Genomic DNA, 16,025 nt, shown 5'->3' on the forward strand with positions numbered 1-16,025 from the left:
TCCTGCATTGATACTTTTTCCATGCCTAATTTTTCATACGTCCTTCCTGCATTGATACTTTTTCCATGCCTAATTTTTCATACGTCCTCATCAAACATTGCGACCAAGTGGTTAGCACCCTTGTTTTGTATTCGAGAATTCACAGGCTCAAATCTTCGTCTGGAGACAAGCTAGTCTGACTGAGCTGTTATGTGATTTTCCTCAGTCCCTCCAGAACATTCTGGGAGAGTAACTTATATGAATCCATGACAGTTCCTTTCCACATCTTCTCCATTTCATTATTCACTAATTATTCTATAATTTGAGCCTATATAATCTGAAGTATTACATCATTAAATAAACTGTAGATAAATAAATTCATACTGCCCCAACTGTAAGAAAGTCTGGAGTCAACTCTGTTTCACCACGCTCCATTATTTATTTAATTAAAGCTAAATTAATTTATGTTATTCAGGCATATAACTACATTCATAATTGTTTTGTTTTGTTTTACAGTATAAAATTCATATATCTTCCTGCCTGAATTCCCATTCTCCTCCAGCTTAAACTGCATAAAAGACAATTGTTTAAATTGCCTTCATTATATGGTTTGAAGTTCTTAAAGTATGTGTCAATTGGCTGACATTAAGCACATTTACATTTTAAATTGATTTGCAGTAGCCCTTCTTTATGAGACTGTTCATAGCTGGATTGAAGTTTAGTGCAATCTAGAAATGTGAATAAATTAATATATCTTTTTATGAACCAGTAAAATAGAGAATATATGTATTAAAATATTTTCTGTTTTATGTAAAACTATTTCTGTGGCTGACTGAAGCATTAGTTGAAACTAAAGTCTTAGTTGACTTGTGTTGTGCATAGCTGAATAACCAAGGTTCTGCATTAGGAACAGTGAAGGTGAATAATAAAAAGCTGCATGAACAAAAGTAGCATTTGAACCAAGGTAAGACAAAAATCATTTGCACATAAACATTTCAGTTAAAACTTTTCTGGATTATGTGATCAGTGCATAATAATCATAAACAGGAGTTTGATTAATTTTAAATAAGTTAATCCTAAAACAAATATATTTAAATAATATTTAGAAGAGTAATCAGTTATTTGTATTAGCTTCCATTAGACCTACTTACATTGATAACAAAGTAGAATTTAGCCTCAACATAACCTTACCAAAGTGGAACATAACCTGAATTTATCTAGTCAGCCGTACTTCATACTTCTCACTGAACTAAGGGTCCCTTAATGTTGTCAGTTGTATTATTTATAATAATGTGTAACACTTTCTGTTAGAAATTTTGTACAGTTTAAAAAGTAAAAGTATTGTATGTGTTTGTATTATTAATGTTTTAACATTTAACCCTTTAAAGATGTTCTGGATGCAGCTGTATTTGCATTAGCTTTATGAACCTTTTAAATGGACAGCATTATGCCCAAATGGATAAATTGAATTTTTCTAATTGCGGTTTATTCCCATAGTTCTTAAACTGACAATTTTTTGTTAATGTATTGAAATACTGCATTGCAACAAACATTATTCACAAAAGTTATGAATGTGGTAATCATTTGTGCTTTAACTGTGAACTGCTACAAATGACAGGTCACTGTGTTGTAGATATACATGAATAAGAAATAGAGAACTGTGCATTCTGCATAAAATGTGATGTAGGCTTAAGAGAGATGAAAAAAAAAGAAGTAAAATTTGTTGCAGGTGTTTTTTTGTTATTCTTCATCTTGATAGGCTTACAAAATATACTAACAAGCCCCCATTTGCCTGCTGGTCATGTTACTTCTATTCAGGATGGTATGCCTTCCATATATAATGACGTGAATACAGTACATTTTCGTTCAGCATCAGATTAGGAAAGTATTGCTTGTAAACCAAAATAATAAGGAAATTCATAATAAAAGTAGCACATTAATTATGAAACTAAGGCCTGCTTGTTTTTCCATCATCATCCATGCATATACTCCCTGACATCTGGTGAGAAAAGTATAAACTCAGTGTTTGAATTTTCTACAGGCATACAGGAAGTATGTTGCAAACAGAATCTAGTAGTTTTTAATGATGTGATGAAACTACATCAGTAACTGAGCTACATCACCTACTTTCATAGTATACAGAGAGTTAAAGCAGTGTATTTCCAGTTTGTAATGGAAGAACAAATCTGCCTACCTCTGGTTTACAATAAGAGTAGAGAGGTCTCTTTCAAAACGTTTTTGTATACTGGCAGTGTTTAATTTTTAGATTGTAATGTACCTGAGTGGCCTGCATAATCCTGCTACACACTGCAGTGATGTTGTCTAAGAGCAAGTCTTTTTTAAACATTATATCAGCCATAACAGAATCTACCTCATAGACGATCCTGAACAGAAATGGAATCTTTAACTTGGACAGAGAAAACAGAGACAAGGAATGTCAGTAAGACCACAACTCCAGCTTCCTACAATAAAACATACTGTTGATGTACTTATTTATAGTTGACTCCAGTCAGGTTAATTAGAACAGATCTGCTCTAATGTTGTCTGACGTGGCAGAAAATACTGCAAAGGTTGTGGGACTCCCTGGGAAACACTTGTGAAGAAATAATTTTTGAGGGAATGCAGCTTCCACTTTAGTTGTTTAATTAGTAACTATGTCCATATTTTTTATAAGGTAGTGCATGTTCTGTATGTTATCATTGCAAAGCATCAGACTGTCCAGTTAGAGTGCTGTGCTGGTCTATTTTTGTCAGTCAGTAGGTAGACATTATGAGGGATACACATCAGTCTTTGCTAAACATTTAGGAAGCTGAGTAGAATTATTGGTCTAAATATTCTGTTAGTCATAACACTGATTTGTTTCAAAATGGAAATTGCACAACAAAAGAACAATTTATTGACTTGTGGGGAGAACACATTACTTAATAATAAGAACACAAGTTGGATTCAAGTATATTTAACTTGTACAGCTGTTGATACATACATACATACACGTTTAGAAAAGTGTGATATGAATGGACGTACTTTCAAAAACTACAAATTTATCTGTATCAAAACAATGGTAAATTGATCTGGCTCAAAATGTACTTTTATTCATAACTATTAGTCTTGGTTAGCCACCATACTTCATCTGTAGTGGACAAATAATTTATGAATGGGAAGAGCTTATACTATAGTTTTAATTTTACCTGCTGGAAACTTCAATAAATTGACATGGCTCATAGTCCTCTCTGTTTGACAAACTCTAGTCTTACACTTTAAGTGCATATCAATACAAAGTTCTTACACACATAAAAAGGGAATGTTTGTGTGTCTGCATGTCAGGTCTGAGTGGTCAGATTTTCACAGAAATTTGTCAAACAAAATTATTATGAAAGTCACATGTCCATGAATGATGCCAGGAGACTGAGATGAAAGTTATACTGTCTCTCCTTCAATTGCACAGCCATGTTTATTTCCATTAAATTTTGTACAATTAAAGGGCCCAGTACCCTATACAGTACCTATATGGATTAGGAGCTGACCCGTTATGCCTAGGTAAAGCAACTTAGGTATAGAAGTCAAGAATTTCCTTTGCTCTGAAGATCCAGTCCAATCCATTTTATTAATACATTATTTAATAATATTATGTCAGCTATAGATATTTAGTGCTAAATGAGATAAGAGGATGGCTCTATACACTTAAATGGAAAACACCGGGGCAGAGCAAATTGTGAGATATTTCAAGGTATTATCTCTGCATTCACCTAAAGACTGAAGAAATGTGCAAACACTTCAGTCAGCTTATCACTAGCTTAGGAAAGATGTGAACTGGTGCTTTCTATATATAAGACAAACATTTGTGTACAAGAGAACTTGTAGCTGCCTTGTGCTGTTTTTCTTGTCCATTTTGTCCACCTTGATTTTATTTATACTATGTACTTCACTGCACACTTCCATTTTACTTGTTCATCCTTGAGCACAGTTTATAACCGGTGGCCAGTCCAGTTCTATGTCCTAAAAGAAATTAAAACTGAATCAATGTTTTAATTAATATAATCAGAGCTAAAGGACTGTTAAAATATCATCCAAAGTGGTAAATATAGCTACCATCAAAGTTTTAACAATTAAGAATTTGACAGAATCATAAAAGTAAGGTTCCTGCTGGAAAGCAACTGGAAGATGTGTTAAAATGGACAAATAATTATCAGAATCAACACTGGGCTTTACTTTCTGCTACTTGTGGATACCGTATAACGGTAAAAAGAACTTGTGGAAAATTATGATAATACTAAGAAAATGTCATCATACCCTACCTGCACATCTAATGCCAATATATCCACACACACTCCCCCTAGCAACTGGCCAAGGCTTGGTTGTGTTCGGCCAAAATCTCCATGCACAAACTCCTTGATGTAAGTTCCAGCTTGGGTTTTAATGTCCAATTTGAACATGGTCACATTTTCTGCAGAGGACCACAAGTTCTGTTATTCCTATTCTGTGTTACCATTAAGAACCAATGACAATGAAACAAGGGAGCAGTGATATTGTGTATTCTCCTTTCATCAGTTCTCCCACCCCTACACATTAATAAATGAAATAAGCTCTCACCAAAGAAATATCCAAGATATTTTTAATGCAATTTCATGTTTATGCCTGCCATAGAAACATACTATATATACATAGGCAGCCAGAAATGTCAAAAGACCATATAGAAAAGCTCGCCCTCTGTTCATGTGGAAACACTGCATACTGCTCACCACTTTAAAGTTAATTTGTAATACATAATAAATTATACATTTGCGTGGAATAAGTAGTGTTGAAAGGTCATGTATGCCAACAGCATTGGCTTCCAAAACGAAGTGTTTCGTACTCTAACACATGCCATTTATCTGCTAAGTATAATGAAACGACTGTGAACATAATGCCTGTATAGTTATGTATTAAAGTGTCTTTACAATAATTTTGCCTCTTGTTTTGTATGGGTGCGAAACATGGTCTCTCACTCAGAGGGAGTACACAGATTGCAGGTGTTTGAGAATAGGGTGTTGAGGAGGATATTTGGGCCTAAGAGGGAAGACGATGAGGCGTGGAGAAAACTGCATAATGATGAGCTTAAAAATCTGTACTCCTCCCACATTATTATCAGGGTGATTAAGTTGAGAAGAATGAGATGGCGGGGCATGTAGCACGCATGGATGGGACAAGAGGTGTGCACTGGGTATTGGTTGGGAAGCCTGAGGGGAAGAGACTGCTGGGGAGACCTAGATGTAGATGGGAGGATAATGTCAGGTGGGATCTATGGGAGATAGGAGTTGAAGGAAACTGGATTTTGTTGGCCCAGGACAGGGTCTGGTGGAGGGCTTTGATTAATTCGGTGATGAACCTTCGGGTTCGGTAAGCCATCTAGTTAGTTAGTGTCTTTACACCCTTGACATTAACTAACTACGTGCAGCAAAGTCCTCCCTGAGGAATTAATTCATATAATATGATCAAAATAAACAAGGTTTTAAAACAAATCCTGAAGGTCAGTTCTTTACAAAACCATAATAAGTAACACTACACTAGATGTCTTTACCATTCTTGCAGAGTTTTGTTGGGTTTTCAAGCAGCCATGCTTTCATGGAATGAACGGTTCTTGAGCGAGTTGCTAGTGGTCGTCGATGTAGTACCCTGACTGGTGTCTTCTGGCTCAAGGTGAGATCCTTAATGCTACCAAGTTGTTCTAGAGATCCTGGCTTAATTGCATCCAAACAAATGCACAGAGCCAAGTAATGTTTTATTTTCCTCTCTTCACCTGCTTTCAAGTTCATCAGCTGATCCCTGAGCCAAGTATATCATGACAATATGAGTAATAAGATGAAAATGCTATTTCCTCACTTTTGTGTTTTGAAAGTTACGTACATACAGACCCTGAGATTGTGTTAGGAATCTTAGATGAAGATAATGATGAAACAGCTGAAAACATGACAGCAGCAGTGCCAGAGATAAAAGAATACTATAGCTATCCTCCACCTCTGACACTGTAGTCTCATTTGATTATTGAAGCAAAACTAAATGATACAATTTTAAATTTAACTTTACAAAACAAACAAGTAGAACAGCAAAGTTGATAAGAACACAAAAATACCTGCATTCCAAAATAATGAAAAGGACTTGTCACATAATTTTTCCTCTGATAGTAGATCTTTGCTTTTGATGGATTTGGGCCATACTAACTGCAAAGCAAATGAATGAAGGGTGTTCTTTCATGTAAAGTTAATTTTTCTCCATTATCAGTTATGATTGCATATGAAAGAATCATGAATATATGGGATTTACTTTATGTGATATCACATATACAAATTACAACTGGCATATATGTGAATACCTAAAAGTGACTGCGCAACTATTAGGAATGCCACTTGGATACATAAAGTACTGTTGTTTCCTTTGTGAGTGGAATAGCAAAGCAAAATATTCCAATATATTAAACAATTTCGTTGTTATCCTGGGTTAAATCACGTTAAATTTGTCCTAAATATGTTATCCAAAGTTATTTTGTAGCAGTTACAACTGTGTTACTACAGATTATTATCCAAGTTTCTTTCATTCCTAGTACTAATTTGAGCTTTTCTCACCAGACAGAACCAGTAATCAGTTTTTCACTGATGGTTACTACATCTTGTAGATTTCTTTAAAGCGTCTTTGTTTTATTTATAATGGTTCTTATATATTACACCTTTAAATGGGAGTTTTTGCAAGCAGTTTGATTGCATATATGATGCACATATTACTTTGTTATTAAAGCACATGAGAGTGACTGCAACAGTTATGGTGAAATGGAATGTGTGACAATAAACATACAAAGCAAAAGGCTTGGTAACTATCATGCCTCAATACAGAGCCCGAAAGTGTAATACTTTGAATTACAAACATACTTCTGAATTATCTGCAAGTCACGAACAGAGACTTCTTTGCTATTCTTGTTGATGTCTGTCTGCAAACTCTGCACCTGTTCTGCAGTGAACTTTATCCTGTGAGGATTCAGCAACTCACAGACAAATGGTCGTCCTCTTCCCAGAGTTCTGACATCCACATCTTCACGACCTGAGGCTGAGAATTTAATCCCTACACAAGTGAATGAATGACCCCAAGTAAGTTATGTGAACAATCGGTACAGAAGACAAAATATATGAAGAAAAGTAACACAGAGTTATGTGCAGGTAGAATTAACACAACTGAATTGTTACAAGCCAAATGGCCATAATGAGTACTTGTTTGTTAAGTAGCTTCCTTGACTGAAAAAAGATAACATTATTTTATAATGCTATATCAGGTGCCGAAGTTTTGACAAATCAAATTAATTGTGGATGACAATTATAAGAGAATAAATCAAGTCACATGTGTGAGGAGAGTTTGATGGCATCTTTCATGGCATTTGCATGCTGAAACTGAAAAACGGCAGGATACATGTTCCCTAGTTAGGATACAAATGAGAGTGAGATGTGCTATACCCTTTTATCTCCTATGTGGAGCATAGGGGTCTCCTTTTGGAGGTTTCTGATATATTTTTAGACATTTGGGAGGGACTTCTTGGATGAGTCATCAGCTCATTGCAAGGCCCCTACCAAAGACATGGGTGAGAAATGGCCACTGAATTTTGCTTATGAAACATCTCATTCATGCTCGTCAGATTCTTTTACATTCTGTAAATCTACAACATGGGACCGACGGCTTCATTTCCCCTCCTAAGGAAGTTGTGCTATGGATTTTTATCACCCTTAAGAATCCATCAACCTTGACTAGGTTTTAACCCACAAACCTTTGGTCCAATAGCAAGCATGCTACCACTAGACCAGTGAAGTTCTTAACCCTTTCTTGAACCCTTATTGTGCAAGAACAGGGATTGAAATCCCCATATTATGGGACTTCCAGCCAGACAAACTTGGATTAATAGTTTAGTGGTATGCTAGTGGGCAATAAAGGTTAACAGACGCTTTCAAGATAATTATTCTATGCATACATTTGTTAATGGTCATTCTGAACACTATTTTAATGCATCCTGCTAAATAACAAGGGTAAGAACAGTGATACTGTTGGTACAGAATGTGTGTTGTAACTTTGTAAGCAGCACACTTATTGAGGACAATGGTCTGTAATGTTTCCTAAGAAATTACTACAATGAAAATGAGGCAATTATAAAGAATACCTTCTGCTCTACTGGCTTTTTGAAGACTGTCAGAAATGATCTCTTGAACTGAAGATTCCATTCTTCTTTCACCATCAATAACCCAGGGTGTCTGGCTCAGTGTTCGTGAAAATTTGTTGTAGCGACCTAAATGAAATATTCCACAAAACAGGAGGCTAGAGATAAGAGCATAAGGAGGACAATTACAATTTATACTTCTCACCAGATATTATTAAGGTGATGAGATCAAGGAGAATGATGTGGAGAGATAGGAAATGCATATAAAATGTTAGTTGGAAAATCTGAACAGAAGACATCACTTGGGAGACCTAGGCATAGGAGGGAATATAGTATAAAAATTAATAAAATCTTCTCGGGCAATCAGCCGCGTTAACTGGTTACCGTAGTAAACCGACGTTTTGGTAACAAACTCTGTTTCCATCTTCAGGGTTCTGATGTGACTAGATCCTCGGAAGTCATCTGGCAACTCCACTAAATCCAATGGAAATAGCAGGGGAAAAGAAACGATAAATGTTTAAAAATATGTGGTACAGTTGTTAGTAAAATAGCTAAAAATTTAAACAACATGGAAATTTCTATATTCATACCCAATAAATATGAATTGTCTATAATATATCATAAATTCATGATTATATTTAATAAAATAAAAAAAGCCCCACCTGGTGTTGCAATGGCAAAAATCCCCCCCCCCCCCCACATAACAGGTTAACATTAACTACAAATAAACTTAAGAAGTCAGTTAATAATTGATTACTTTGAGATATGAGGTTTTCTTGGTGTCGAAATTGTAGACTGTGGTCTTCTACATTGTAATACCTTGTATGCGGTTCCAACATGCTAGAGGAAAGTAATGTCATCTTCAAGATAGGAGTTAAGCTGGAGGTGGAGGTTATATAATCCTCCAATATATTGGTAACCATTTATCTTAAATGGTTCTACAGAACCACATATACAGTATAACATTTCAATCAACAGACTGACTAAAAGATTGTAAAGTGAAAGCTCAACGAGTACCTTTCTTGCAGCAATGAGAAAAAGGAATCTGACTACTGACATAATGAATTTTTCACATAACATAAAACAGTACAATCAGTATGGAAAAGAACTGGGAAAGAAGAGGCAATATAAATTGTAGTTATATGAAAATATTTCTAACCAAGTTCAAAACAATGTTCAGAAATATGTATTTTCTGAATCTAATTTACTGTCACTTAACAGTGACTCTCTATACACTTTGTTACCTGCAATAAATAGTGAATTGTGTGTGCATGTTATGTTGTCAAAAGTAACTGATGAAGTTGGTATTGGTGGTGGTGATGGGAAGAACTGTTTAAAATGAGCTGCCTCTGTAGTTTGCAGTGCTAAATCCACTGCTTTCCGGGTGTAAAGATTCCCATGGTATTTACGTTTCTGGGTCTTACGAATCATAAATATATCAGCATGCATCTCCAATCTAGAAACATGAACAAAATAATGTGCTTAAGTAATTTGGCATTGACTCTTGTTAGGAGAAAAAAATAATGTAGAACTTATTATATATATTCCACTGACACTTACAAGCAAGAACATTCATCTTCATCACCAGAATAAACCATATTAACACCAACAAAGAAATCAGATTTCATTCCTGAATCGATCTCTTTATTTATAGCTTTTGCTATGAGAGGAGCAACTGTCCACTTCCATACTTCTTTTAGTGATATCACATAAGTTTCTTGACGAAGTTCTTGTAACTCAAAAGACACTGGAAACTTGTCAACTAGATGCAACCACAGAGAGTGAGCTCGGAGTTGAAAACTGATAGGCAGTGACAATGCACAGGTAAAATTATCACAGTCATATGAAGCTTTTAAGACACCATCAACAATCTGGAATAAATATGTTCATAAATTGCCGATTTATACCTTAAAAAACTTGTCAAAATCACCTCATAATTACTTCTTAAAGAATTACCTTCTGTACAACATCATCAACAGAAAGTTCTTCTTGCAGAAGTCCAAGGCAAACTATGCATGGATTATATTTAAAAAATTTTCGTTCTGGGCCACTATCAAAATCCCTCTCTTTCTCCATTCCGGCCTGTGAAAAGAAACAGGTTGCAAGTACAAAAGTAAGGTTAGGTAACTCCTTTAATAACACGGCATTAGGCAAAAATGACATGCAGTACACCTTCATTAATGTTGCTTCAACACAGCTGTATGAGTTTGAATCTCTTTCTCCTAAATAGCGCAAACAACAGCGCTGACAACAACCAAGACTTCGTAAATACTCGTATACTGCATGGCTTTCGCTAATTAAACCTATTGCCGCCATATTTCTACACACTAACTTTGTCGATATGTATCATGTTGGTAATATATGGTTGGTATCGTGCGTATGGAGGTATATATGATTCTGTTTCGTGTGTTTCACAGAGTGTATTTTCTATGTTGGTATTCTCGGTCCGTGCCCAATCCTAACCTGTGATTGGAAGAAAGTGTGAAATGGGTTACGCCCGTAAATAATACGTAGAAAATGAGTATTAGTTCTGTTCAGACTTTTGCAGAGGAGTATTTTAATTCCTTGAATCCTATTGCTGAGAGGATTAGTACTGATATTGCAGCTACCAGAGATGCATATGAAAATCTGTGGCATACTTTAAGTTACAAGGACCGGAGTCAAGTTATTGATGAAACTATTATTCATCCTGAAGCTGTTCTTAGATATTCCTTCTGCCCTCAAAATGAACCAGAAGTTGAATACTTCCCATGTCTACGGTTTCAGACTGGACACAAGTATATTAGTGATGATGAAGGCGGCAAGGGCTTGGTAAGCAGAATATACTGTTCTGAGCTTATAAAATTGTCTACACGTCCTTCCAGAAAATGAGTAATAACATCTTATTTTACAGGGTTTGACATGGCGTGATGAACATTCTGCACCATTTATGTGGATGACACGAAGCCAGTTAAATCTCTGCATTATAGATAATGCAGAACATGTGAGGAGTCATCAGAATATTGTGGCAAATATCCCTGTAACTAATCGACAGAAACCAAAGGCTTCCTCACATAAAAAGATACATTCTCAGCATAGTAGTGTGTCATTTATTGATCCACCAAATATTGTTTTGGGTGGATCCTCTTCCAAATTAGTAGGTTCTGTAACTTCAAAAATAAAATTTCCCCCAAAGTCTGGAGATGATAATTTGTTAACAAAAATCAAAAACAAAACAGCTGTACTAAAAATACAGACTTTGAAGTCAACAGTGGGCAAATCAAGCGGAGACAAATCTTTTCACAGTAATGAGCCTGAAAGAGGAATTTTGGTTCAGTCAAAATATAATTGCTCTGTAATTCCCAGCTCAAAGCTTCCTAAACCTGGAGGAGGGAAAGCTGTCATATCAAAACCCAAAACTCCTCCTCCTCCTCCTCCACCTTGTAAGCAGAAACCTCAGACAGTACTCACTCCCCAGTTTGATTCTGAGAAAGTGGCTCTGTTACACGAGAGCAATGCAGATGAGCTTGCATGTAGGCAGTCATCAACATGTGATAATGAGGAAAGTAATGATGTGAGATGTTCAGATGAAAGTCTTGACAGTTTTGATAATTTTCATGTTGAATTAAATATTCCATCCAGCAGTGATACAGTTCCAAAAACTGGATTTGATTTTCTTGATAATTGGTAATACTCTGTTTCTGCATCGTTTTGCTGGAGTATGTTGCCAACTAAAAGAAAAAAAGATGCCCAAAGTATGCAAGGGGCCTGCAAGTTTTAAAATTTATTAGGCCGTGGATTGATTGTATTGATAAAAGAAAGTGCCTCAGAAATTCATGACTTATGTACAGTGTTGTTACTGAGTATTAGTATCATTAGCTTACTATTCCCAACATGTCACAGTTTATGCAGCTTGATTTTCTAAATTGTTACAACAGTTGTCATTAAAAGCACAATATTTTATCCCAGAAAACTGACTTTACTGTAATATGTGAGGCACTGTACTTCCTTTGTGTTATTGTTACACAGTTCTGTAGTTTGCAGTATTTATTCAAGAGTGGTACTTATAATTGTGTCTTTGAGAACCGATTGTGTTTGTGTAATTTGTGTCAAATTGCTGCAGCCTCGGACATGAAAATTGAGTAATCCCCACTGTTCCACCTCTTCCATTACCACAAGCACTCTGCTGTTTCCACAGTGCTGTTAACATTATCAATCCAGGTGCCTGGAGAGTAGTTCTTTTTATTCCATGCTAATGTAGCAGCACTGCCTTTCACCACCTTTAATGCACTGTTGCCAACTGATGAGAAACTTGCACATGCAACACATTTAATTGGTGTTACCAGTATGAAGGCTGGAGACAGATGAATTGTGTGACAGATGTGGTGTCTGTGCCCTTCCTAGTTTGTAAACAGCAAAACATCCTGCTGGAATAAGTTCCACTTCCCTACTCTGTGCCTCCTAGTACAACCATTCTCTCTTTCATACTGTGGTAGATTTATCTGGTTCAGATTATATTTACCCACCCTTCAGTAGTAATATTTCTTTAATTTTGCTATTGTAGCAGATGACTTAGAGCTGTAGTTTATTTCTTGGTTTACTGAAAACATCTTTTTTTATGCTGGACAGTGTTCTTAGCATATTTCAGCAGAACTAAAGTTTTACTGGTTAAATAGAATGGTGGGACATGACTGAGTGGATCAGAGGTAGAGTCCTTGGCATAATTGAAAAGTCAACAATAATAAGTACTGCTGTAGTCTGATCACTGTAAATTCTGTTCTGACATGAACATATGCATGTGCTTTTGGTCACTCATGTAGTTTCAGTTTGACTTTGTAGAACTAAAGAAATATTACCTGCATTTAAGGTACATATCTTTGTTTTTAAGTTCTGTAAGGAAGTGTGTTCTGTATGACCAGAATGTCCCTGCAATACATTATTATTACATAATATAAAGAATGGATTAATAATTATATAGCTTTAATTTAGTGAAAAAACAGTCATGCCTTTTTCATAGTCTGTGAACAAGCAGTCACAACCCATCATTTCACTACACATGTGCACACATTGTCAGAAGAAATGGCAGTTTGGTGTAAATCATTCTGTCCAGGTGGAAGTAAGAATGTGGGAGCCATTGGTGTTTGACTGATGTGGTAGACCATAGGCAGTAGTGAGCAATGAACCTAACTGATTCAGACTTTAAAGGCACCCATATCCTGCTTCAGCACTTCAGAACTTTTAATGACAAATAAATGTGTAGTTGCTACTTTAATACTGTGATACCTTCATGGTCAACTCTAACTTGGAAAGTCTGTGCCTGATATGTACTCTAGTAGTTGCACATTTGCTCTGAAATTGACTGTAGTATATTTTAGTGGGTAAGAACTAGTGTCAGCCAGGGAATCAATCAACAAAATATTGTACAGAAGGATGTAAATGCATTCTTTTGTCATGAATAAACAATAGTGAACACAGTAAATGAAGCTGGTAATATTTTTAAGAAATATGATTTCCATGTGGCTGTACACAGGGAGCGCATCATAAAGAATTAACTTTGTGCAGCTATGGACAATTGCTCAAAGCATAATCTTGTAGATGTAGGCTGTGGTTAGTTGTTTGACAGCTGACATACCTATGCTATCAGCTTATGTTCCATCCAACGCTTTGGCAGCACCAGTTCCTTCATTACATTGTTACAAGTCCCAAGTGAAGATATATATTTTCATTGCCAAAGTAGGTCAGTTTCGATAACTTGAATAAGTTGTGTTTCTGTATAAACACTTCACAAATGCTATTTTTATGTCTGTTATTTAGCATTCATTTTGAAGCGGGGTTTATAAGTTTAAAAGTTGCAGGTAACGGAGAACTTGCTGACAATTTAACTATTATTGTGATTCACTTATTCTGTGCAGTATTATTATATATTTATAGTTACAAGGGAATTGGGCAGATTTAGCTCTCAGATGTGTCCGTTGATACCAGAGACAACATAATTGCTATTTCTTCATCTTGAAGGAGTCAAAACATTTGTGTACATTAGTATACTTTGTGTAATCATCATCAAGCATTTAAATCAAGTCCTCCAGCTCGTGAACCCAAAAATAACTATGCAAGAGTAGCATCATACTTTTCATATAAAAGTTGTGTAATGGATTTGTAATTTTTTGTTGACATTTCCCTCGTATAGTTCCTGATCATGTGTTCACTACCAGAATTGGGGGTTTTCATTTATTGAACACACTTTGATACTGCCAGCACAAAAGAGAACTCTGATTTAGCACACCACTCTCTGTAAAGTGGGATTTAAGCCCCAAAATTTTATTATAGTCTGCGTATAAGTGCCCATCAATGAATATGTTTATATGCTAAAACACTCATTAAAGGCAACAAAATTCTGCCAAGAGACAGGTTTTTCTTCATGTCCACAAGAGACAGCCATACTGCTTGCTCACTTTTGTTGGAGAGGTTGCTTTGTATTTGTTGGTTTCAAAAGCTCGTAGTGGTGGTTGAAGTTTCCCATTGCCATCATGCCAGAAAGTTTTTGATCCTGGTAGCTACATGAAGATATGCAATTGCCATAAAATATAATTGGTGGTATGTGTGAAAATATGCCCACTTTTATCACAATGCAGGTTGTAGATGCTCCAGGAACTTATGGCAGTACAGTACGTTGACATGATGTATGGGTGATTCTGTCTGACCTGTTCCTAGATGATTTTTTAAGTTTACTTACCCTCCTTTTAAGAAAATAAATATTCCTTGTGTACTCATGTCAATGTGTTTATTTAATGTTGTCATTAACAACTTTTGTACCATTTTCATGAAAATCTTCAAGCCATTATAGATTTTCCAATGTTATGCTTATGAGGTACGAGGTTCTCATAATACTTAAAAATCCCCTATCATCAATGAAATCAACATAGCAACTGTATGAACTTGTGTGCCTCTGAGTTTTGAGGTTCCCACACTTATGAAGATCTCAATTGTAGTCTTTGAGGTTGTGATGGTGTATTGTCTTTGAGTTGTTAATAACATTATGAAGGAATATATAAAGTGAAGCTTTTGTGGTGACTGAAGTTGATGAAAGACTCTCGGGTTACAAGCAGTGTAACCCTGAGAGTCTGTCATCATTATGAAGGAACATTAGTAACTACTTTAACAAGGTATCACAATCGAGAGGACTACAATTGAATTATGTACTGTGATACACCATTAAAAAATGTGCAACTTATATTTGGGCTGGCCATTTATAGAATGTAAAGTAACAGTTTGACAGCTGCACAAAAGTGATTTTCATTGGTGAATCACAAAAGAAACACGTGAAATTTGGTATGATAGTAGATTAGCAATGTATCTACACATTCTATGTCGAGCGTCTATGATTGTTAAATGTTGCGAAAGATGGTAATGTGAAGCTTTGTTTTTATGTCTGGAGTCTGGCATATTACTTAAAATGGACTAGTATGTTTTACAAATTTATTCTGTGAATTCCTCTCTGCAGATGGGGGAAAAAGAAAGTTGTGTAATTACTTTCCACTGTGTGTTGTTTCTGCAGAAGGATCATTTTGTACATGGTATTGCATGTAACTGTGATATGGTATCTAAATGTTCATCCATCAACTTTGTATCAGCCCTGACTCAATATGTTATGGGAAACAATCTACATTTAGTATGAAGTATAATGCACTTAAATAAATGTGAAGGCTGATATAATTGTAAATGAAACTGAACTGCAGGGATTGAAAATAATGTCTTCACTCTTGTATTTTGTACATATTTTGTTTAATGTACACTTTTGCCTCTGTTTTTAAAAAAGAACTAATGTGTGATAATTTGCAACACTTTGTACCTTTACAGTAATAAACAGATATGTATCTTGGTAACCATGACTTGTTTTATT

The 16,025-nt window shown here is 35.6% G+C and overlaps 3 protein-coding genes across 3 annotated transcripts in view; 2 read left to right on the forward strand and 1 right to left on the reverse strand.

Moving 5' to 3' along the window:
* Positions 1–74: 74 nt before the first annotated feature.
* The window catches only part of LOC110833730 (dynein regulatory complex subunit 5), a 48,275-nt gene continuing 32,324 nt past the window's right edge, over positions 75–16,025 (forward strand). The window contains exon 1 of the mRNA XM_087341007.1: positions 75–943. The gene's annotated coding sequence lies outside the window, so the exon portion shown is untranslated. The remainder of the gene's footprint in view (positions 944–16,025) is intronic.
* Positions 2,920–10,501, reverse strand: Pus10 (Pseudouridine synthase 10). The gene is made up of 9 exons (XM_022085454.2): positions 10,319–10,501; positions 10,103–10,228; positions 9,707–10,017; positions 9,391–9,602; positions 8,150–8,275; positions 6,879–7,068; positions 5,537–5,781; positions 4,275–4,423; positions 2,920–3,975 (listed from the first exon to the last, which is right to left on the reverse strand). The coding sequence occupies exons 1-9, from the start codon at positions 10,460–10,462 to the stop codon at positions 3,928–3,930; spliced, it is 1,551 nt and encodes a 516-aa protein (XP_021941146.2). The 5' UTR covers positions 10,463–10,501; the 3' UTR covers positions 2,920–3,927.
* On the forward strand, positions 10,571–16,008 carry LOC110840415 (uncharacterized). The gene is made up of 2 exons (XM_022085455.2): positions 10,571–10,957; positions 11,040–16,008. The coding sequence occupies exons 1-2, from the start codon at positions 10,664–10,666 to the stop codon at positions 11,814–11,816; spliced, it is 1,071 nt and encodes a 356-aa protein (XP_021941147.2). The 5' UTR covers positions 10,571–10,663; the 3' UTR covers positions 11,817–16,008.

This window comes from Zootermopsis nevadensis, unplaced genomic scaffold, assembly GCF_977971745.1.
Source record: "Zootermopsis nevadensis isolate Lab colony 2312 unplaced genomic scaffold, Znev_1.0 Znev_ptg000061l, whole genome shotgun sequence".
Taxonomy (NCBI): domain Eukaryota; kingdom Metazoa; phylum Arthropoda; class Insecta; order Blattodea; family Termopsidae; genus Zootermopsis; species Zootermopsis nevadensis.

What these genes read in the sequence shown, in the direction of transcription:
- Pus10 (XM_022085454.2), bottom strand. Translation starts at nt 10,462, where the DNA reads ATGGCGGCAATAGGTTTAATTAGCGAAAGCCATGCAGTATACGAGTAT. An exon ending in TTGAAGCAACATTAATGAAG is followed by an intron (nt 10,229 to 10,318) that starts GTGTACTGCATG and finishes TTCTTTTCACAG; the next exon opens with GCCGGAATGGAGAAAGAGAG. An exon ending in GAAGATGAATGTTCTTGCTT is followed by an intron (nt 9,603 to 9,706) that starts GTAAGTGTCAGT and finishes TCATGTTTCTAG; the next exon opens with ATTGGAGATGCATGCTGATA.
- LOC110840415 (XM_022085455.2), top strand. Translation starts at nt 10,664, where the DNA reads ATGAGTATTAGTTCTGTTCAGACTTTTGCAGAGGAGTATTTTAATTCC. An exon ending in ATGAAGGCGGCAAGGGCTTG is followed by an intron (nt 10,958 to 11,039) that starts GTAAGCAGAATA and finishes CTTATTTTACAG; the next exon opens with GGTTTGACATGGCGTGATGA.